Genomic DNA, 24,008 nt, shown 5'->3' with positions numbered 1-24,008 from the left:
AGAGACCACAGTCTATGTTTTTATTATTTAAACAAGAGGGAAATTCTAGATGATAAATTTTAGCTTTGCAACACATGGTATTTAGATGTTTCTATTGTAGCATTTAGATTCAAGAGAAAACAGATTTAAAAAAACACAGAAAAAGACACAAGAACAAATGAAATGCTGACTCTTTTTTAATGTTATGTGGATACCCAGTAAGTATATAATCCACTCACCAATCTGGCCTCCTGTGTCATAGTCATTGTGACCACTAGGTCACACTGCTTCCTCAAACTATCACAAAGCCACAACCACTAGCAAAGAAATTGTTTGTCAAATTCTCATTTCTGTTTTGTTTTCATTTTCACAAATTGGGACTTTCTTTGTTTTCATGCAAAATTCCCCCCCAAAAAATAATACTTTCCTGTAATACCTTCAGCCACCCCCTTCCAGACATGAAGCTATAAATAACCTGTCTCTGAACATGACACCTCCAATACTGCACTCCAACGGAAGGATAAACAAATCTCCTGAAAACGTTTGCATGTTATTCTAATCCCTTCAGACTAGGTTGCAAAACAATTTATGCTGCAAAAAAATCTATAACTCTGAAAACAATATTCGATAAAGTTCATCCGTGAAGTGCTTATGAGTATATATGATGTTCCCCTGAGAATATTTGAGAATTTAGATCTTGTGTACAGCCAAGATAATACTTGATTTTTCTCTCCAAAGTGGATTCTAAGATGTTGCTTTTTTGAGCTTATGTTGAGACAAAGGAACAAGACATACAGAACAAGGCAAGTGTTTCATTAAAGACAAGCAAATTCAAACCAACATAACTGCTGGTACTTATTTCCCATCAACAACTCCATCTGTACCATAGAGTACCTTTCAAGCTCCAAGTAAATACAATACAAAGAATCTTTCCTGTTGCTAACTGTTAGGCTGTTCTGTGTGAAATTGAGGTTGGTGTTATCAGTGATATATAGATTAAACTGTGATAACCTGATTTATTGTTATAATAGTAAAAAACATTTAAAAAAAACTTGACACCACCAAGCTTTCTGATGAATCCTAGTTACAGTCATTAAGCCAGAGAATTCTTGTCTTGTGACTTCTAGTCTAGGACTGGATGGGTGTCAATGGACGTACAGTGACATCGTGGCCAGTCTGTTCATTTATTTGCCTTTGAAGGAACACCAGCAATCTTGGGGAAATACACTAGTTGCCATTTGGTCAGTGTTGAGTTTTTGAGGGAAGCTAACTGAGAAAGGGAAAATCCACTTAAGAACAGTATTCAAAAACAGAAGTGTGCTTGAGCCAGCACAATCTATTGTTTTGTTAAGTTTCTGTTTTCAATCTAAACTTGATAACGTGAGAAGTCGGGCTGTATGCTGTGATTCCAATTCCCAGAAGTATTTATGGACTTCGCAGGATGTCACGGAGTCTCTCCTCTGATGCTATCTGAAATGGTCCCTAAAATGAACCCTCCACATATTCCGTGGATCTTTTTGCTGCTGCCTTGCTACGTATATATTTTGCAATTCTCAATCCCAATGTCACGCGTATCATCAAAGTATCTGTAATCTGGAATTGTTCTCTCCTAGGCCTTAAACCTGCAGTTATGTTAAAAAAGCAGAACTTCAAAAGGCTCCGGAAAATATATCAGTAATTATCAGTAGATACCTAACTTACTACTCCTGGAAAAGATTCCAGAATGGGACACAGTTGTTCATTTATAAGCTCACTTATCCGTAAATAAGCTATAAGAGCCATCATACATCATCAGCTGTATGATTTAGGTTCTGATCAATGTACAGAATTTAAACTCTTCAAATTAGTTACTGATTATTGCTGCTTTTTACCCATTTGTGTCCTGTTGGTTCTCAGTGCTGTCTTCCATACTGCTGATCATACCACCTGACAGAATTAGAGACAGCACAAAAAAGTATTGGAGCCGTTTCATCAGGGTTCTTATTTAACTTCTAAAAAACAATCTGTGATCCCTGCATACAATTCAAAATATTGCTGATCACCTTTAAGGCCTTGAACAATGTGGGCAATGACTACATCACTGAACAGTTAACTCCCAATATACATACTGGTGATTTGCGCCCTTTGGACTCTTGGCTTTCTTACAGGTCCAAAAACAAGGCTATGAACTGTGGGAAAACATACTGTCTGTTCTGGTGCTCCCTGGCTGGAATGAATTCCCATTCCATGTTAGACACTGCCAATAAGTTAAACACTTTCCAATACTGTTTTACAGCTTCCATTCTCACTCTGGATTTTAATTCTGTTTAATTTAAAGTATGTCTGTCTTTTTTCTTCAAGTCTTGGACAAATCTTCTGTTAGGCACTGCTTTAGTCACTGTGGGGCTCGTAACTGCATCAGATGATGAATAATTCTGACAGGTGGGCATGTCAGATGAGTGGACTGTGAACATGGATCACGATGGAGTAGATTAACATCTGGCAATTCCAGAGAGGGGAAAACTATTCCTTGAACAGTAACAATTACTCAATTCTAAATAGATAAATTCCTACATCCAAGCTGTGTAATAAAGTCTCACTGTTCATTTACACATTTACAGAGCAGCACTTTACTGGAAATGTTAAAAGTATACATTTCTATCCTTTATGTATGGAATACAACAAGAAAGATCTTAAAATGGGTCACACCTAAAGCAGACCATGCAGCCAAAACCTGGTGTTTCTATTTTTTCAGTTCCTTAGTCTAGAAAATTAAATGTTCTCTCACAATGTAGGTCTAAAGAGAAAATCAGTATGACCTGGAATTCTTTTTAAAATTACTTTGACCACTTTCATGATTACCATTTACTCTCACTTAGGAATAATAAAAGGGCAGATGCCCTCCTCCAATAACCAATTACAACTCTTTATTCTTCATTTATCCATTCGTTATGCAATCATTAATAAGTTGGCGAAGCCCTTTCTTTTACACAAAATAACGTTTTTTGCTTCCTTTTCTCTTTCTTTGAAGTACAATATGTACCTTTTCATATTCGCATAAATACATGTCCATTATTATACTGGGAACTGTCTTTGTTTTTTTGTTCTGTAGGAAAATGTTAAAAATAAACAGTAAGAAAATTGATTTCATTAACAAGCAAAGCTGTTTCTCATCTGCACTTCACAGGTTGCTGTAATAATTGTCCATCAGCTGGTCACCAAGGTGGCACAGTAGTTAGCATTGGTGCTCTTACAGTGCTGGGGCCCTGGGTTCAATTCTAGACCCGGGGTGCTATCTGCGGGGAGTTTGTATGTTCTCCTGATGTTCACATGGGTTTCTCAGAGTGTTCGGATTTCCTCCTACAGTTCAAAGACATACTGGTAGGATAACTGGCTTCAAGGAAAATAGGTCCTTGTGTGAGTGTGTGTGTTTGTGTCTGTGGGTGCCTTGTTATGGACTGGCGTTCTGACCAGGGTGTACCCAGGCCTGCACCAGTTGCTTGCCATTATGGGCTCCGGCTGAACTGGACAAAACATTAGCGTTAGAAAATGAAAAGATGGATGCACAGCAAGCATCTGGCAACAAGCAGTTCGTTTGGACATTTTCATTCACATCACTTTAATAACAGGGAACAAGTAATAGGTTTTTTCCACGCTGAAAAGAGACGAAAGAAAACACAACAGGTGTGAAGAAGGCTCCGCGGCCGAAACATTGTGTTTTCTTTCTTCTCCTTTCAGCGTGGAATAAACCTATCACTTGTTCCTTTGCGGCCTACACATGCTGACGCAGCTACCCACCTGGACTACTTTAATGACAATACAATTAACAGACAGAGAAGTGGGATTCCTGCATGGACCATGATGACCTGACTGCCATTTGATGTGACAAATTCAGTCTACTACTGTCTTGGGAACTGCTCAGCCATTTAAGATGAAACTTTCATCAACACCTAAACCTGCTTCAAACTTGCATCTGACAGGTTTTTACATCCACCCTGTGTCATCAGCTATTTGAGAAAACACAGTCTAAACCTGGGAACTGTTATTCTAGAGGCAAGACAATTGCAGTACAGTGAAATATGGTTTCTGTATAAACTAAGATGGCTGCCTAACTGCTCTTTTGTTGATATAATGTCTGTAACGAAAATGTGCCATATTGTTTTCCTACAAGAAACTGGAAGCCTAAAATAGATTTTTCCCCCCAACGTTGGCACAATAATGTTGTGTATCTCAAAAACAGATACACACACAATACTGTACAGCTGGGGAATTAAAAAAAACTGAATATCACTGAAGCAGACAGATGCTTCATATAATTAGTCTCATTGTTAAATATTGTTAATGAGCTTTCCCAATATTATAAAGGTTCCATATAAATAATCTTTTCGAATGAAGGTTAATACCAACTGACGAGTGCACATAATATTTAATATTTGTTTCATAGTCTCCACATAGTCGTGAGTTTTTAAAATGATTCCATTTAACACAGCTGTGTAAAACAGAATATACATGTAAAAATGCAGAAAAGAGAAAACTAAAAACAGACACATCTATACATAGGAGAATTATCCTAACAGGCCTGATATACAGTACAAATTTACAAGTGTATTAATGTTAAATTTAGATTTAATATATGTAGCACAGTGGTATTACAGTTCTGTGGCTTAACTAGCAGATAAATTTCCTTAAAGCATTCCAGAATTATGGAAACCATATGTCTAGTCAGACAGGGAAACTGAAAAATACTTGGCCCACATGTAATCCGTAGAACATATGGAATAAAGACACTTTTCCACAGATCCTCCATTTTGAGAATGAGATTCCTTTCTGGAGGGGTATCTTCACTTGGTATCTAGACAGACAACGAACTATGACCCAAATTATTATTTGAGGCCAAACAACTTCCTTTGAGCCCAGCTTTAAGAAAACAAAAGGGTGGGGTGCCTCTGATAAGAACAGCAAAAGCAGAGACATTGAGGAACCAAATGTTAACAACACAAACTGTTCTGTTTCTAACCAGTGACAGTCATCTCCTTGAATAACAATCTTTATATAAAAATATAAAACAACTGAGACACTTACTGTATGTGCCTGACGCATCTTTATGATAGACATACTGTACATTCTATCTAAAACAGTTATGTAATGCATTTTGTTTTATTCCTTTTTTGCACTAGCTTTCATGTTTTAATACTGTAAAGACAACTGCTAATTGTAAACCCTTTCTGTAAGGCACCCAGGCACACTTAAGGTTACTGATAGCTTACTGACACTTTTTCTAGTCCAGTGATCCATCTTGCACGAACAAGAAGTAAAAACTTGACTTGATTTCCAGGGACAAAATAATGAAGCAAATATTTGCATCGGAAATGTGGACATTAGTGTGCACATGCAAATTATTAATTGATAGTTAAATATGTACTTAAAATATTTTTTTCTATTTCATCACTGTCTGCATTAGTTTTGTAAGAACTATTGTTCCCAACTATTTGCATAGGATCAACATTTTTTTTCATGTTTCATATAAAATATTTGTTTCATATAAAATATTAGTCATCACAATTACATTTAAAATAATATGAATATGATCATATTAAGACCTTTCAAAGGGACTAGTTTAAGCACTGATCTGTATAATCACAGTGCACCAAGCTCCAGACAATTTTATAAAAAACATTTTTGGAAAGGGAAATAGCCCCTCAGTTACACTTTAATGACATCTTATTTCTCTAAAAGCAAAGGCTTTTAATTTGTAACACAAAAACTAATTTGAAATTTGTCAATGCAAGAACTATTTTGTTTTTTGATTACTAGAGTAAATGCAATTTACTTATTACTTATTGCAGAATTTACAGAAATACTGAAATTATATAAATTATGTAATACTAGTACACCGATGACCTATTATTAAGTTCACATGCATTGATATATGCATAGTGTACATTCATAGTATACATATAGATACAGGCTTAAAGGACTGGCTGTTTTAAATTCCCTTATACTTGACAGTTCAGTGTAACAAAACATTTTCTTTACATGTAAATAGAAAATACAAAACTAAAATTTCAGCAGCTTGCAAGCAAGGTGTAAGCGCTTTGAGTGGAGTGTCCAGAAAAGCGCTATATAAGTGTAAGCAATTATTATTATTATTATTATTATTATTGTCATTATGAAATATTATGATAAAGCAATGTAACAGTAAAGGTGTTAGTTTACCCTATGCATGAGACCTTAAAATTGCTGTTAGCCTAACATTTTAGGCTAAGAATTAATTAGCCTTAATTTTATGCAATGTATTTATTTGTACCAGACTCTGAATGGAAGAATCTAAATGACCATGTTCAGACAGTCTGTATGTTTAAATTATTCTGAAGTATTTGCTTTGCAATCACCTTTAGACACCAAAGCACTGGAGGAACAGCAGCAATGAGAAGCTTTCAGACTTATTCTAAACAGAAAGAAAAGTCCATAGATGCCACTAATAGATCTGTTTACTGGCTCAGAGTAGTGAAAATCCTCTAAGTAGAAAACAAAAGATTGCAGGGAGGAGACTGATCAAAAGATAGCAGCTTGTTCAGGCCTGCAGTTCCAGGCTGTGGAAAAAGACAGGTTTGCTCTGGTATCTATCCTCTCACAACAAAATTCCAGTTGGATGATTGATCAAATCCTACATTTTATTAGAGGCTGAAAATAAGTTGCTGTGATAACTTATAACCATAAATTATTGACACGTTTAAAAGAAATGTTTGGACAGGTCACAAGCGAATAAAGAATCATTTTCTGTGGCTGTCCTGCACTCTTGAGTTCGTGAGCATCAACCACCAAACCATAACTGGCACTGTGCCCTAGCAACAGGTGTTGCTAAGGGCAATAGATATTACTGCTAAATAAAATATCAAAATAATATACATTTGAAAAAGAGAAAGCAAAATATATTTCAAAAGGAAAAAACATACTTCAGCATGATTGGCATTCAGTCAAATATTTTATAGTCTCTTTAATCCTTGTGGGTAAGTTCTTTGAACAACCCAAGACCAGAGTTTTATTAACTAAAAACTTGCTAATTTATGTTTATTTTTATGTAAAACAATTGTATCAGTGGATTGTAAGAGATCTATGCCTCTGCCTTTTAACAGTCAATACATGACAGCTCTGTTTCTGTGACACAACACACAAAGTAGGTTTCTTACACATCCATATTTCTCCTCAAATAACAGTCACCCAAAAGGCTTCACTTGCATTCTACTGAATGATCAAATGATCAAATGACCTCCTGGAATGCAGATAATAATATACTTCCCATTGAAACAATCAGGATGTCAAATAGGCAGGTAGGCAGTAATCCTGGATTTGAAAGCAAGCACAATAGTGCTTGATGGCATACTTTAAAAGAGTAATATTATCCTTTTCTATGTTTAAAAGAAAAGAGCCTCAAGACAGAACTGAATGAAATAAGAAACCGGTCAAGTCTCGGTTAAGCAGAATTTACCAGTACAAGTGACACAGATCAGAAACTCAAAGGCTTTGGACAATATAATACTGGCAGAAGCAGAAAGAAAAAAAAAACTACTGAAATATGACTAAATTTCACACGTCTAATAGTTACACTTAATTACCTGTGTCTGAAATACACCTTTCAAATTTCAACACCTCTGAGCACACAGAGCACAATAATACAAAAAATGTAACGTTTGCATATTATGGTCTTGAGGTTAATGGGAGTAATGTTAACAAAAGCAATAAACAAATAAAATGCAGCCTAAATACAGCCTAAACAATAGGTTTGTATTTTTGCTTCTGAAATAAACATGTCAGAGCTTTCCAAAATATCATAATGTTCCTTGATCTGTAGATTGTTAGCTCTTGCCTAAAGACACGTTTGTGCTATGAACTGTCCACCCACATTCAGAATATCACAGTGGATTCCTCATGAAAAAACAGCAACCAATCTGCATCCTCTCCTAGACTACCCTCTGGTGTTTACTAGCAGTAAATCTGTCATTTGCACATTGTAGTGTTTTCATTTCCTATATACCCTCAATAAAATATTGCTTTAGTTCACCTCCACTTAAGATTTTAAAAATTTTAAAAGAAAAATTAAATGTCCCACATGTAGATTAAATAGAATAATTATTTAAAGTAGTCAAATAAATAATTACAATACAGTGAGTGTTCATATGAACAACTGCAGGGCATAACTGCAAAATCTATCACTGTATTTCCGAATATGAAGTTGGCAATTAAAAGACGCCTTAAAGTTAGCGTCTCAAATATGTCTATTCTAATTCAGATTTTATATTTAATGCTTATCATGTGTAAATGCGGAGTGTAAAGCTCCAGCTTTTAAAATGAAGTCATATTTCTCAGTAAGAAAAACAAAATGTCATTAATCTAAAGAAGTAATCACTTTTGAGACAATTTAGAAAATGTCTTTAGAAACCATTCTGTAGATCACTGCCTAATGAGTGTTTACACCATGGAAACACGGTGTGAATGTGGATTTAATCAGTTAACTCGTAGGTGACACACAAGCTGCCAGATAAACAAGTTTATTTCAAGAATTCTCTCCTCTGCACAAGTACATATCCATGCCTTAAAAAATATAAGGAACCCTGAAAGAGCAGCTTTACTCTTCTACAAACTGAATACAAGTCATTCAACATAATGTTATGGAAAACAACAGTATAATCTCAAACATTACTAATTAAACTAACACTTCCGAGACCATCATTGTGATGTAAAACACAATCCACGTTACCACAAACCACAAATAAGAAAACAAAGTAGAGGTGGTATAGTATATTCTTTCTGCCTTCCCTGGGATCATCTGCCTTCCTGCTATGACAAAAGGCAAAAAAAAAAGAACAACAGAAATCTGAAGTGAACACTTACTCCATCAGAGTTGACACTTAAAGTTTGCTCCATGTATTGCTGTGTCTTTCCTCAGTCCCGTGCTGTATGGCTCTTTCTGGCAAACATATCCATTCGAAAGCACAGCGATCTGGTGTGCAAATTGCTGGGGATTTGCAGGAGGGCTGGAGAAGCCGGCTGCTGCTACAGTAGGTGTTCAAGCCGCACCACTCTGTCGTGCTCCCCCTCCCTTCATGACTCTCTCCGCCCACAGAGAAACCGATTGCTATGCCCTAGGCTCCCGAAACATAGCTGCAGTGACACGCTCACTGATGAAGAGTGCAGGAGCCTCTGATTCATACAGGGGAGGAAACATACATCACTAGGGATAAAGGGAGCTCTCAGTAAGTGAAAACATCAACATTTCAAACAATATTTTAAAATAGGAGACATACTGATTAGGTCCTACAGTGCAAGTACTTTATTTATGATTTGTGATCCCTCAGTTTCCAGTACCAATAGTAGCTCTCGTCATTATCTTCTGCAGTTTATAATGACAACTCCCTATGAATTCATTTGCTTAGCATTCCTGACGTAAAGAGCTGAGTGTTAGCCGAGACAAGTCTTGAATGACGACATCATTTAAGGAGGTGGCTCTGACAACAGTCTGGGTCTCTGTACAGATCTGAGGCACTGCATTCTTAAACGTGCCTGAACGCAGGGTTTCCTTCAAGAAACATGCTTTCTCAATTTAGCAACCTGTGGAAAGGCAGACGCGTGGAGATGCTGGAAAGAAATCAAAAGGAAGTGTCTTGTTCCAGTACTTAAAGTGACAGCTTCATATGACTCAAAGCCATACTTGGAGTGTGACTGGAGCCCAGGTCTTAGAAAATGACAGTGTTTGACTGAATCGAATTCAGCAGCCATGTTTCTAAAGGTACAGATACACCACAACACAACTGCGGCAGAACACTCAATCAGCCATCGGCTGGAGTTTCCCCCCGACCAAGCTTTTTCTGTGTTTACAGTGTGCGAGGTTTACAAATGATCACACAACAGAAATAGCACTGCGCAGGAATAAACACAATACACTCTAGTCATAGAGATATAAAAACAGTTAGGCATTCTTTTTGAAAACATATTCTACTAAATTACATTCCTTTGCAGAGACCTAAAGACCACCAAATACAGAAATATGCATTGCCAATTTAAAAACATCCAACATTATTCAGTTACTCAAAACCATAAACAGTATATTTGTATGTTGTATATTCTGCAAACTGGTTAAAAATTGGCCTGTTCATTTTTGTATATTGTACTACATTTTATCTGTAGTATACTATATGCTAATCATTTTTCACTACATATAAATGTACATGTTGAATTGATCATTTAGCTGTTGTGCCTCCCTGATTTCTGGTCTCTTCACTAATTCAGCCTTTGCAAAAATAAACAACAACACATTTTCACATTAAAGACAAAATAAACATTTTAAGAAAAGGTAAAAAAATGGAAACATTTTCACAACAAGATTAACAAAGATTATTATTCCCAATAGTTATAAACTCAAAATAATTTATCGTTATGTTCTTAAATATGGATTAACTATAAGCAAAGAACAAAGACTACAAATAGGAGATCATTCAGACCACTTTACCAAATTGATTGCTAGACAGTTAATGATTCAATATTTTTTAACAAACGGTTTCTGAAAGGCTCCCAGGGAGCGATCTTCAACAGCATGGTCTGGAAGTTTCTTTCAGACCTCTGTGTTAAGAAGTGCCTCCTACTGTATATCAGTCCCAAATTTTACAAAACATAACTTGTGCCTTTTTATAGGGTCATTCTAGTGTTGTTCATCTTGAGTGAAGCCCCTAAGTAATCTTCTCTTTTCCAGCCTAAAAAAAACAATAATCCCCTTAAAAAGCCTGGGTCAGGACCCGAATTAGCCTGATTGCTCTCCTTTGTGCTGCCTCCAAAGCCTGGAGCATGGTGACCAAAACTGAGCACAATATTCTAAGTGAGGTTCACTTGAATTGTTTCCAAGTGAAACAATTCAAGCTAATGTATTGTTTAATGACCTCTCAGTCTGCTTTCTACGTAATGGCATATCAAAAACTAGAGATGTCTTAGCACACAGAAGAAATGGTACCCAACTTCATTTGTGTTTAATTACTAAACATGGTTTTGCACTTTCCATATGTAGATGGAATAACATAATTATCATTGCTTACTATAATAATCTTTTGTCTTTCCTTTTTTCACAATGCGTACAGCTCCACAGAAATTTGATTAAATACTCATTTCCTTTTTAAAAAAATAGAATAGAATAGAATTCTTCTGAGGATAACCATGTAATACTTTACATGGCATTACATGACAAAACAAAAAAATTAGTTAGTTTGAAGTCCCCCTTTAACTGTTCTTTTTTGTCTACAGTGTTTCAAGATCTAACCAACCTTAAACATTAACATGCAACCTTGAAGTTTCCTTAAACTAATGGCAGGCTTCCCTAAATTAATTATGCCATAAATTCATGAAATATGTACACTTGTATAAACATGAATATGGTATCATGTGCACTCAGTACCTATTTGTTCAAAAATGCTCTGACTAGTCTTAGACCTCTGTGTGTACAGTAATCACACATATCTTAAGTAAAATGTAAAAGTGTTCTTGTTTGGGTGGGAATAAGTTTTACTGATAGTACAGTATCTACAATCATACATCTACTTTATCCAAATATCATGCCAGAATTATTTTATAACCAAATGAATATAAATGTTCATAAGCTTTCTAACAATGCCTATTTTAATAAGAAAAACAAAAGCGAATAACACCTGCCTCCATCCTGACAAAATAAAAATAAATTATTTATTGCAATTTTTCACACTTTATCTGACCTAAAACTAATCATTGTACACAGAACACATGAAGGTTTGCCTTCTGTAGGGTAATGAGGTACATTTTACTCCTTAATCTCTAGGACAACATAAAATTTACATATAGAGAAAGATACTTGTCAAATTAATCAACAGTGGAACAACGACTTAGGGAAACAAGTAGAAATTAAGAACAATTAATTGTCCATTAAGGACTGAAACCACAAGCCATGTGGCTGAAGCAGATTCCATGTGACTCACCAGAAAACAATTGGAGGAGATACTTGGATCAGAAAGCTATAACAGTGATAACACCAAGACTAGCAAAATTTGTTCATCATCTCCATCACAATTTTGTGATGCATTTCAACATAAGATCTTGAAAGTCATTTTGAAGTTAAACAACAGAACGCATTCATTCATTATGCACCTTCAGATTCAATTTGAGACAAGACTTTATACAGGAGAAAAAAAACCAAATGCCTTGGGCAAAATGGGGACTGGTCAGATTTTGACTGTCTTCATTAGTGTTTGTAAAATAATACACGTTCAGCTCCAATATGTACTAAATACATTCTAACTTTAGGCACTTCAGTAATGATACAGTATCACCTCCTTTGCCTTTGTGTTCCACCTTCAGTCCAATTGAATGCAGGCAATTATGTAACTTTTCCACTGCTTTGAATTAATGACAAGTTAAATGATTGTTTTACAATTGCTTAAATGTACACTGAACCTTTCCATTAGACTGAACTCACTCCTCCTGTTACTGTTTCTCACTGTATAATTATAGTGAATCCTTTAAAATCAAGTCCTTTCTTCATATTGTCTGTCATGTTCCTTTGCCAACAGACAATACTATACTGTATCTGCACACTTGAAGCAAACCAGCTTCCCATAACAACCCTATATATACCGTAAAATAAATATTAAAGGTCAGAACACCAGACCATGTAGTACTCCACAAATAAGTCAAGCTGAAAGTGAAATACAGCCATTTATGGTGATTCAGTGATCCACGTTGCCAATTTTCCAGTTTCTCAAACCGCTCTTATCCCATGACTCCATACCTTAGACATTCACCTCGGACACAGAATCAGGATTTGCATGTGTGCAGTGTCATTCTCAATGCCTCTACTGCCCTGCACACAGAGCATGGGGAACAAAGGAATACTGCCATGTGGAAAAAAATGAACACAAACTTATTTTAACATTTCTGGAGCAGTCATGCTTGTGCCTCGTGGAGACAACAATCCTATTTTTTTTCTCCTTTTCTCAGTAGAAAGAGTTTTACCAGGCAACGTTCCTGCCATTTTTCAGAGTAACAAACTTTTTACCGATGAACAAATTTGTACACTGGCTTCAAGGATACACGTGTCCGGCGTGTGAAAAGTTTACTTAAAGAATCCACCTCCTAGAGAACAATGCATCAGTCAATATCAATGAAAGTCAAGAAAAGATGGCATTAAAAATGACAGTGTATGATAACCAGCAGGTGTCCAAATACCGAACTACTAGACCTAGTACAGCTGGACTACACCTGTCAGCAGCAGACTAGATTTCAAATTCCTCCAACCTCAGTGCACCTGCTGCAAACATCTTTTCACTGTACAACTGCAGTTTTTAAACTAAAATAATACTTCCTGAAATGAAAGCTAACCAGTCCTGAAATGAGACCCGAAACATCTGTAAAAAGCCGCTACACACAATGAATCAATTAGACAGAAATGATCAAATCCATAAGTCACTGATATGAAAAGTAGAGTTGGCAATTTCAGATACTGTTTGTGATTAATTTTTCTTTTTTCAACATTTAATTTAATTTCTTAAAACATCAGATATTTCAATAAATAAGATTTTGAATGAAGACATCTATAAGCAGCAGTCAATATGCAAGATACAGAAGTAAGTAAATACAAAAGTAAAAATAAATAAGATAAGAGATAAGATCACTTTATTGGCCATATACAAATACATCAGAACCAAAAACGTAAAGCAGCATTATAATCTTAATAACTCTTGTAAACACATTATTTTGTAATATACAAAATATTTCAAATTAATATAAATTAGAGCAGAGACATACACTTGGGTATGTTGTTTCCAGATGGTGATAAAATATATGCAGTATAATAATGTGTTAATCTTGGAATTATTTCACAATCAGTAGGAGCAGAACAACAAGAAGAAAACAATTTAAACATTTTTTTTTCATTTATACAGTTAAGTCCTGCTTTAACAGACTTCAGTATTACTGAAACCAGAAACTTTCCAAAAACTTTGGAAACCAGGTAAAGGGGAGTATTGTCCACATAAGCAAAACTGCTCTTTGTCTCTTTATGTGCACAATTCATTATCTTCCATCTGTATGTAATTACCTTGACACGTATCATATTTGTGATATCTTGCTCTAAAAAGTGTAAAGATGTGAAAGGGGGGTGGGAAGAGAAAAAGAGAAAATGTATGTGTGATTGAGAAATCAGAGTCAGCTGAAAAATTACAATCTGGAGTGTCCGTGGCTTGCATGTACAGTACAATAATATGGTCAGAAGGAGCACTTAAAAATGTTTCTGAAATAACCACATGTAAGACTTTGATGCTTAAAATGTTTAGGGAGAAATGGAATACTGGTGTGTATTTTTTCTTGAAACTACCAATACCTGCAATATACAGATTATGTTTATGTTCCTAAATTAATATCGTTTATGAGCATGTGAAAGGCATGGTGAATCAGAGATTCTCAAGACTTACTTTGTATGATTGGAAACGAATGCGTGATCGGATCAACGAAATGCTGTGGTGTTACTTTTTGTCAATGAAAAAATAAAGTATTTTAGTTTACAAAGACAATTACAAAGAATGTTGACCAGGGTAATACTGAGTTTACAGCTTGTCCAAGGTCATTTATTATTAATACTATTAGTAATATCTTCCGTAAAGACTTTGACACATAAAATATTTCTGCATAATTAAAATATTTATGATAAAGGTTGTAGGTTGTGTACTTTTTGTCCAACTGAGCAATATTGCTTTCATAAAATATACCAACTTTTTAATGTATGATGATTAACATGCTGTAATACACAGTTTAAATTTAAAAGCCTTAAGAGTATACAACTTAAATTCTTAATTGAATAAAGATTGTCCCTTAGCAGTGATCGGGATTCGAAACCAGCATTTTCTGGTGACAGCTCAAATGCCGTACATGAGAGGTTAAGCTTTATTAGCTCCACCTGGCAGTTTTACAAGATGGTTCTGGATACTATTAACATAATCTAATTTACACACGGTATATTGCGTTATGATGCGTTATGATACGACAAGCCCACTGCGTTGTACCGCGGCTCGTTTTGAATCGCTGCATCTGTACGTAGAATATGATGTCAAAAAGCAAAGTTTCTGATATTCACAAGATAATAATTAATAATGATTGCTTACAGTCATGTATGGCTTTTCTGGACACTCCACTCAAAGCGCTTTGCAGGTAATGGGGACTCCCCTCCTACACCACCAATGTGCAGCCCCACCTGGATGATGCGACGGCAGCCATAGTCTGCCAGTACGCTCACCACACACCAGCTATCAGTGTGGAGGAGAATAGAGTGATGAAGTCAATTCATAGATGGGGATTATTAGGAGGCCGTGATTAGTAAAGGCCAATGGGAAATTTGGCCAGGACACCGGGGTTACACCCCTACTCTTTTCGAGAAATGACCACAGAGAGTCAGGACCTCAGTTTTACATCTCATCCGAAGGACGGTGCTTTTTTACAGTATAGTGTCCCCGTCACTATACTGGGGCATTAGGCGCCACTCGTACTGCAGGGTTAACCCCCCCCGGCTGACCCCACTAACACCACTTCCGGCAGCAACCTTAGTTTTTCCCAGGAGGTCTCTCATCCAGGTACTGACCACGCTCACACCTGCTGAGCTTAGTGGGCTGCCAGTTGTGAATGGCAGGGTGATATGGCTGCTGGCCAGGATAGGGGACAAGTTGCTGCAGTTTAAACTGAAATATTATGTTGAAGCCACAACTAAAAAAATCAAGCGCTAGTGCAAGAAAACATGAAAGTGGGTCATGATGAAACATCACTCGATGAAGCTGTTTTAAAGTGGTACAGTAGGTACAGCAGCACTCTTGTGATGTAAACATACTCTCTCTGGCAGTACAGATTTAGCTACACATAAAGAGGTCTTTGCAAAATGTCAGTCTTCAGCATTCATTTTCTTTCACTCTCTACCATGCAAGAGGGTCTCAATGAAGTGGAATGCAAACACCCAGTGTAGATATATTTGTTCAAATTCTGTTTCTATTCCTCACCAACCAGGGTAGGCAGAATGTAAGGATGGGCAGAATAAGTTTGTTTTTGACAGAAGGACTTGCTGCTTCCAAAGAGAAGCCTGGTTTCCCCTCTTTTGATTTTTGTGACATTTATTTATTTATATGTTTTCTGAAATACAATACAAATACAAATAACTTAACTAAAAGGATTAAAAAATAATGTTCATCAGAAAATTAAAGCCAATAGTTAAGATGCTCACAAAATAAGCAAAAAATAAAATCTATAAAATGTGTTAGGCACTCGAGCTGTCTGATAATGAAGGGCCATTTTTTTAGTACAATGATGACATACTCGAGCTTCGGAGCAAATATAGAGAATAAAAGATTACTCATTGGAGAATAAAGAATAGTTGAAAAGTAGGACTGAACTGCACAACAGCTCCATCAAATAACACATTGATGCTAGTTCATAAGCTCTCAATGGACACCTATATGTAAGATGGTATTCTGTCTCATCACTTTAGTATCAAATTGCCGCTTCAGTGCTAAACTAACCAGACAGCCAAAAACGTGCAGCCAGTATAGTGGAGATACAGAGCCAGCAGCGAAGAGAACATATATGTGCACACACATAAGATGAAACGTTGATTAACAAATACTTGTTGTCATGATGACGATTTACCAAATGCACAGATTAAGGTACCAGAAACCTTTTTTGTTCGATGCTTGTACTTTGTTTGTGGAAAACAAAATATCTGTGGAAGGCTGCAATTAGCTGGTGTTTGGTGAAATCCTAAGCTAGTGCTAATGAGGGAGCCGTCAGTGCATCTCTCATCAGTGCTCATTAACATGACAAGTAAATAAAAGCCCCCACAAAACCACAAAGCACGCTTTGTTAGCAGACACAGCCCAAAGTGCCATTTGGAACAAGTAAGAAAAGGTAAAAACTGTGTCAAGAAATATTTCTACAATAGTAAGATTGCAAATCAAACAGTTGCTAAAATTGCATTGCCTGTCAATGATTGTTAACACACTTCGACAGTGTGGTTAAGTTCAAACAAAAATCATATGACCATGTCATGTTATAAACATCCCTGTAATAGAATGTGAATGAATATGCTAAAGGTGGCATCTTGAGGAATCTCTAAATTGTGTACTCAGATTTTTTTTAATCAGTTCTTGCATTTGAATCTTTCTTATTTTACTACACACTTTGGTAATTGATACTGATGACCAATGTGTTAGGATACCATTAGATTTTACCTACAAAAGGTTCAAATTTAATAATCGAATTCCTTTCCTGAGTTTCAGACTGATCATTTCATTTTGGGTATTGTTTCGCCTCACTTTGCAAAATAACATGGAGGTCAGTTGTGTTCTTTCAATAACAGGTTTCAGTCTGAAGATAGTGGGGGCCTACTAAGTTATTGTAATTTTTTCCAATCTCTTTTTTGAATCATTGGGTTTATACTAAAGAATACAAAGGTACATGAGCATAAGTGCAGCTTCCCTGACAGACTGTGGTGACACTGTCTCCGTGTTTGGACTGCTGTTATCATAAACCTTCCCTTTGCTAAAAACAAAAAGTACCATTGTAAAAACACAAGCTGGTTTTACACGCATCTTTTTTACTGCTCTGAAGGTTTCAACATTTGGGAACACCTTCAACGTCACCCAAACATTGGCAAACGTTTTAATTATCCTGTGTTTATTTTTCAGCTAGATTAAGGAAATGTTTCATTTGATTGTATCAAATAGCAAAACGTTTATATATTTTTTTACAAACGCCTTGAATTTGTTTTCATAGTTTGGACAAATCTAAAGTTGCTTATTTCTAAGTTACGTTTGCTATAAAATGCAACATAAATCTACATGATATAACATATGCACGGTAATAATCACAAAGGCAGCTTTAACATTTTAAACAGCACATTTGAAAACGCATGAATCAGCACTGCACTATTCTATTTCTATTCAGTTACCCCCTCACTAGTTCCTCTACTTCTTATCTTCTACATTAAAATGTCTGCTGGGGACAGCAGCAGCAAATGTTCAGCACTTTGGAGAACACCAACCAATAGATTTATGTTTCAGTTTCAAATTGCAATTCCTAACAGATGGGAAAATGCCAGATTTGTTATTTAATACATCCTCGTTTTCTAGAGTTAGAACTTTGTGCAATTAACTTCTTTGAGAACAAAACGCTTCAAATTTACAAGCAAGACCAATCAATTTGAGCATATCTGTTCATGTTTTGTAGCACATTTGTTTTCACATATTCAGGAGTGAAGCAGGTACTGTACGGCTTTGTTTGATTTTATGGACATAACATACAGTTTTTGCTTACAGCTTATGGTCGTTGCTAATGTAGAGAACCATACTAACCTTTGTTGTCGTGCCAGATGTTTCCAGCTGAATCAAAAATTGATGTGGGGATTTCATATGTATTTTGCAATAACTTAGATTTTTAACTGATCTTTCTTGTGCGTAACTCCATAGCACCAGCCACACAAGATGTCACCATCTAGCCTGCATCATGTAATTAATTGTAGCAGCAAATAAAACGTATTAAAAAAGGACAAACAGTATTCCAGCCACGGAAAATTCTGTCTGCCCAACCATTTTTAAGATCACAAGACACAGAAGGATTAGCAGAGACCTCTTGATGATCTCTTTAAAAAAACTCTCTCTTGAAAAGTTTTAATTCTGGACAGGCAATGTGCACAGACATATGGCTTATTTTACATTACATAAAACTACTAACTATATTTTATGTATAACCAACTCCATGTTGAATACAAGGTCTTATTTTTCACAAAAAAAATACCACAAACATTAAAACACTGAAAATTAAAGAAGGCATCCTAAAGCATAAGGCAACATGTCATTTTAAAAGGCTAAAAAGAGCAGACCATGGTTTTCATTATCCCATCTGTTTGCCAAAAGTGATCAAAGCAGCAAAATGTTGCTTATTTCTTGTAGAATGTATAAAGCCTCAAGAGGAAAATATTATGCTTATCATTCCCATCTGACAGTACGTTATCGAACACAGCAACACTGAATCACTTGACAACTTATCTTCTGAAATCAATGTAGTCAAAATTGAAAGTGTGAGACAATCCATAAGAAATTAATGCCTTCAGTGACATAAAATCTTCACAACTGCAGTTCATTTTATTTGCATTAGGTCACGTGATGGGTAAAAAAACAAATTGCATGTTATTCATTTTTCCAAAAATGTTAAACATAAAAACTTTGGTTGGCAAGATTTAACTGAACCCTCACAATTACGTGTATAATTCATGACCCTGTTATCATTTAAATACTTTTAGTATTAATGTTTAAATATTCATGCTGTTACCATTCATTTTCAAAATATCAGGCCGAGCAAGCTGAAAGAATAATAGCTGCATTCTGTACTGTCAAAACAAAAATCAGCAGTAAAGCTAAAATACAAAAAATGTTGAAAGGGTATGTAAAATATTTGGAAAACAGCCATATCCAGTAATTTAGCAATATTTACAACAATACTACCATTGTGTTGACTTTTTAGACACTAAGATAAACAGTACACAATGCTGTGATTTACATTCATTTTTAAATATCCACAAAGCACTGGAAATTAAACCTACCTCAAGATCATCCAAAGATCGCGCAAGACTGAATCGTTTTGATCTTCCAAACGATCTTCTTCCAGATGATCTCTGTGGCATTTGTGGAAATCCCATTGAGATCCCTCGAAACTTGGAGTTCTGTTAACGTCAGAGAAAAGCACTTTAACATTGTAAAACAGGTACTGTACTGCTGTATACTATGTTTTACATTTGTGCCAGAAGACAGTAGGTATATATCATTAGTGAAAATTTACTGAACAAAATCTGGAGAAAGAAGTCCTTGAAGAGGGGAGGATGATAAAGAATAATACGTATACATGTATAAAAAGAAACTTTCATCTGCAACAAATTCAAAAATATGTTAAAAAAGTACTTTTTTGGATCAGGTTGCAACAGATCTTTTGATGGTAGCTGAGCATGGAGAATGTGCTCACATTAAGCCCCATGCTTTTAATAATTGTAGATTTTTAAAGGACCAATACCGTTGCATTTAAACATTTTTAACCCTGAATCAGCTTGTGACTTCCTTAACTTTGATGTGCCTTACGAATGAGTAAGAGGAAAGAAACGTCAACTTGTTCATTTCCACTTTGGCTGATCTGCTCTCATCGCCTTCTTACCAATGACCCAACATGGAAATGAATGAGACTGGATGAACCTTCAACCTAAAGCTTTCCTGACTACTAATTAATTGAAGTAGTTCAGGTGGGTAGCTGCGTCAGCAGGCGTAGGCTGCAAAGGAACAAGTAACAGGTTCATTCCATGCTGAAAAGAGAAGAAAGAAAACAACGTTTCGGCCGTGGAACCTTCTTCAGGTGTGAGTCTAATTACTAATTAGTTGTCTCACTATGAGACCAAGTTTTCCCCTTAAACTCCAACCGAATGTCAATCCAGAGTGGACACACTGCTAAAACAGCCCTGTTCTCCCACATCCTCAGAACAAGCTATGTATAGCATTTATCAACCCCCTCCGGGGTTGCTGCTGGAAGCCGCCCCCCTTCTGGGGATTTGAGCTTTTCACTCCCCCAGAGTTTCACTACGAGACCCAGTTTCTCACTGTCCTCCTGATTCTCTTCTGAGTCGACTATCAAGAGACTCCCTGCGAGACACTCTTACTCGCTGCCACACCTGACAACGAGACTCTGACTCTCATAAGTTGACCAGGACTGTTCACTCACTAATCTATATATAGGGAATCCTGGTTTCACACCGCTGACACCAATCCCTTCAAATCCTCCTGTGCGTATTTGATTCCATTCTCGCCGTGTATCTGGGGTGTCTTGATGCCGCCCCCTGGAGACTTATCCTCATTTCGAAACTCCAGCTGCGGCCGCTCAGCTGCGCAGGCTTGTTGAACAGACATGACATATTTAAATTCGTTATGCTGATTACTATCAACAGGGGTGATCGACTGGGGCCCTCCTGGGAAAGTCACAGACCAGGGGTATATAGTCGATATCAAAAGTATTCACCCCTCCCCCCCATATTGTGTTACACTGTGGAATCAAAATGTATTTAATTGGGATGTGTTGACGTTGCTTTACTCAAAAGCCTTTATAACGTCAAAGTGAAAACAAAATTCTACAGATCCTCCTAAATTAATTATAAACATGCACTGTACATGGCAGAAGGCTTTATGCTCAAAGGAGACAAAACAAACTTTTTGATCTAAATGCAAAGCACTAAGTCAAACTAGTAGAGGCCCTTTGGCCTATCTGCCCATTTGAAAATTATTAGCTTGTTGATCAAAATGTATCATACATGTCTTTAATGAAGCCAGAGTATGACTGGGTAGCCTGTTCTACAGTTCCATGACCCCTTGGGTAAAGAAACGTCCTATTTTCAGTTTTAAATGCACACAAAGGTGGTATTAACGGGGCAAGTTTACTCATATAACAAAAACAGGTCCTGTATGTGTGTCACTTGTGTGTGTCAGGACTCGCAAGTTAAGTGCTAATTTAACAAGGGATGGGTACACACCACATCACAGGCTCTGTGTGTGTCCATTAGTGTTGTTGCACGTTTCAAGATACAGTATAAACCCATGTTGCTTATTCCCTAGGAAGCTACTTCCACATATGTGATCCTCTAGTTTAATTCTAATAACATTTTTAAAGATTATTTATTAGTCTAGTTTAGTTCCAGTTATTTAGTTTTCTTAACAATATGAGGTGACCCAACTCAATGATATTTCTAATTTTAGAATAATTCCTTCAAGTGCAGCAAACATCTCACTAAGTGAATGAAATTCTAAGTGAATACAAGCACCTGGTATGAACCAACCAGGTCATTCTTAATCTTTGGTAATTTACACCCACATTTTTTTTTGTGCAAACAGTGTTGTTTAGGTGATTTGATAAAACAATGCCAAATAATTGGATGAATGGGTAAAAGGACCACTCACAAATTGCCAGATGCAGTATATGATCTTTTCAAGTAAGCCAATTTTCACAAAAATGGCCACCTAATCTAAAACAAAGCATCGCGAAGGGTGTTGACAGGATGCGATTTCTGCCCAGTCCTCTGAATGTCAAAGTGAAGTCTTTTCTGAATCAGTTCTGAATAATGAGTCAGAACACTCATTATCATGCTTAAGACAATCATCACTGTATGTGACAACAAGACACACGTCCTCTGTTATATTATATTAAAAAAAGATATTAAGGAATTTCTATTTAATGTTTCAGGAAAATGTTTAATCCACATACCACATCTATCATTCTGTTTTTTTTTCCTTCTTCCCAGTTACTCAGCAGATCTGCTCTTTTTAGAAACATCTAATTATACCAAATAAAAACAGACTGTAACTGTAAATGCTACACAGCATTCATGCATGACTTGCAAGTGTGTTGAAAAGGTATGTAAAAGTATCTTTAGTTTTCTTTCCTGAACACATTTTCAAAGCTTCAATTTCAATGTTCATTTCCCTTTCAACTTCCCCTTAATCTTGCCATCTTACTCCTACGTCAGAAGAGGATAATAAACCTATTTTGCCAGTAGCCCTACTATTAAAATGATGGGTGAAGCTTTATGTGCCAGGGCTGGAATATAAAAGAATTACCAGTAATTACCATGGTATCATATGGGTAGTACCCTGTAATTTTCCTTGTTTCCTGCACAAAATTGTCTTCTTTCAGAACAGATGCAGTCTAAAAGAGATTTGATTCCCATCTTGCACACGTGAATTTTTTTTTCCCAGTAAACAAAGAGACAAAAATACAAATAAATAAGGAGGCCACATGTTTTCTTGACCAGTTAACAATTATTTTTGCAGTTCAGAACAAAAGAATTGTGTTCATTTGTCAACAAAGAGGACTGTTCAGTATTACTGCTGGAACTATGTTTCAGTTCTATCAAAAAGCCCCTTAAATGTCCTTAAAGCTCCGAGACACATTCATCTGGTTTAATTTTTAATGTGTCCATTAAGCCAATTTGTGTCTATCAGGTAATTTCCTTGCAGTATTTTAGTAAAATATCAGCTCTGGATATTTACATCTCTGGAGTGATATTCTGTGACAGAACAGATTTTTTTTTTCTACTGTTTAACAGCCAAGATCTTGTTCTAACTTGCAATTCAGTATTTTCTCCTGAAGAAGCTAAAAAGGACTCTAGCCTTTTTTTATGCACAGATCACCTTGTAGGTCAAACTTTTAATATATCCATATTCTTAAAGTTCTGTCAATCCCTTTTCTAACTGCTCCATGCAATTCAGGGTCATGGGGGAGCCAGAGCCTATCCCATCAAGCACCTGGTGCAAGGCAGGGTACACACAGACACACACAAACTCACGTGAGGGCCAGCTTTCCCAAAAACCAATTTACCTACCAGTATGTCTTTGGACTTTGGGAGGAAAACTTGAACACCAAGAGGAAACCCACACGAACACAGAGAGAACACATAAACTCCATGCAGACAGCACCCCAGATCCAGATTTGAGCCCAGGGCTCCAGCACTGTTAGACAGTTAGACAGCATAACCACGTTACCTACATTCTTAAAATTAATAATAAAAAAATCCAAAGTGGAGGACAGAATTTTCATTGATAAGGCAAAGGCCAAGCACTTCTGCCGGTTTTATGTTTTGCTCAACTGTTCGGGTCTAAAGAAAACAATTTCTCTTACAGAGCTAGATTCAAATCAAGGTCACTAAATTGGAGTTTTAGAAATCTGCCCATTTATTTACGCTTATGAGCCAGGAGACACCTCCACAATTCTCAGGCACTGTTGCCCTGTCAGTCAGTGAAATACAAGACACAGCAAACGCCTATGCAGAACCCGTAAAGATTATAACAGAATATCAAATGATAGGTTTTTCTTGCATCTGCCTGTTTTTTAATTTCCTGTCAATTTTCTCAGTACATACAGTATATTTTGAGTAAAAATTCTATAGAAGTTATTGTATGCTTGTACTTCTATTGCAAAAC

General features: G+C 36.3%; 1 protein-coding gene across 3 annotated transcripts in view; it reads right to left on the bottom strand.

The window, feature by feature from the left end:
- The window catches only part of rgs12b (regulator of G protein signaling 12b), a 98,249-nt gene that overhangs the window by 57,011 nt on the left and 17,230 nt on the right, over nucleotides 1-24,008 (bottom strand). For 2 of the 3 annotated variants that reach the window (XM_015344824.2, XM_015344823.2), the window contains exon 3: nucleotides 19,604-19,723. In XM_015344824.2, the coding sequence (XP_015200310.2) occupies nucleotides 19,604-19,723 (120 nt within the window). Of the gene's footprint in view, nucleotides 1-8,850; nucleotides 9,271-19,603; nucleotides 19,724-24,008 lie in introns of those variants that run through there. The other variant, XM_015344826.2, reaches the window with a different exon arrangement.

The sequence above is a fragment of the Lepisosteus oculatus genome, chromosome 1 (genome assembly GCF_040954835.1).
Source record: "Lepisosteus oculatus isolate fLepOcu1 chromosome 1, fLepOcu1.hap2, whole genome shotgun sequence".
Lineage (NCBI taxonomy): Eukaryota > Metazoa > Chordata > Actinopteri > Semionotiformes > Lepisosteidae > Lepisosteus > Lepisosteus oculatus.
This window is presented reverse-complemented; position numbering and strand designations above follow the sequence as displayed.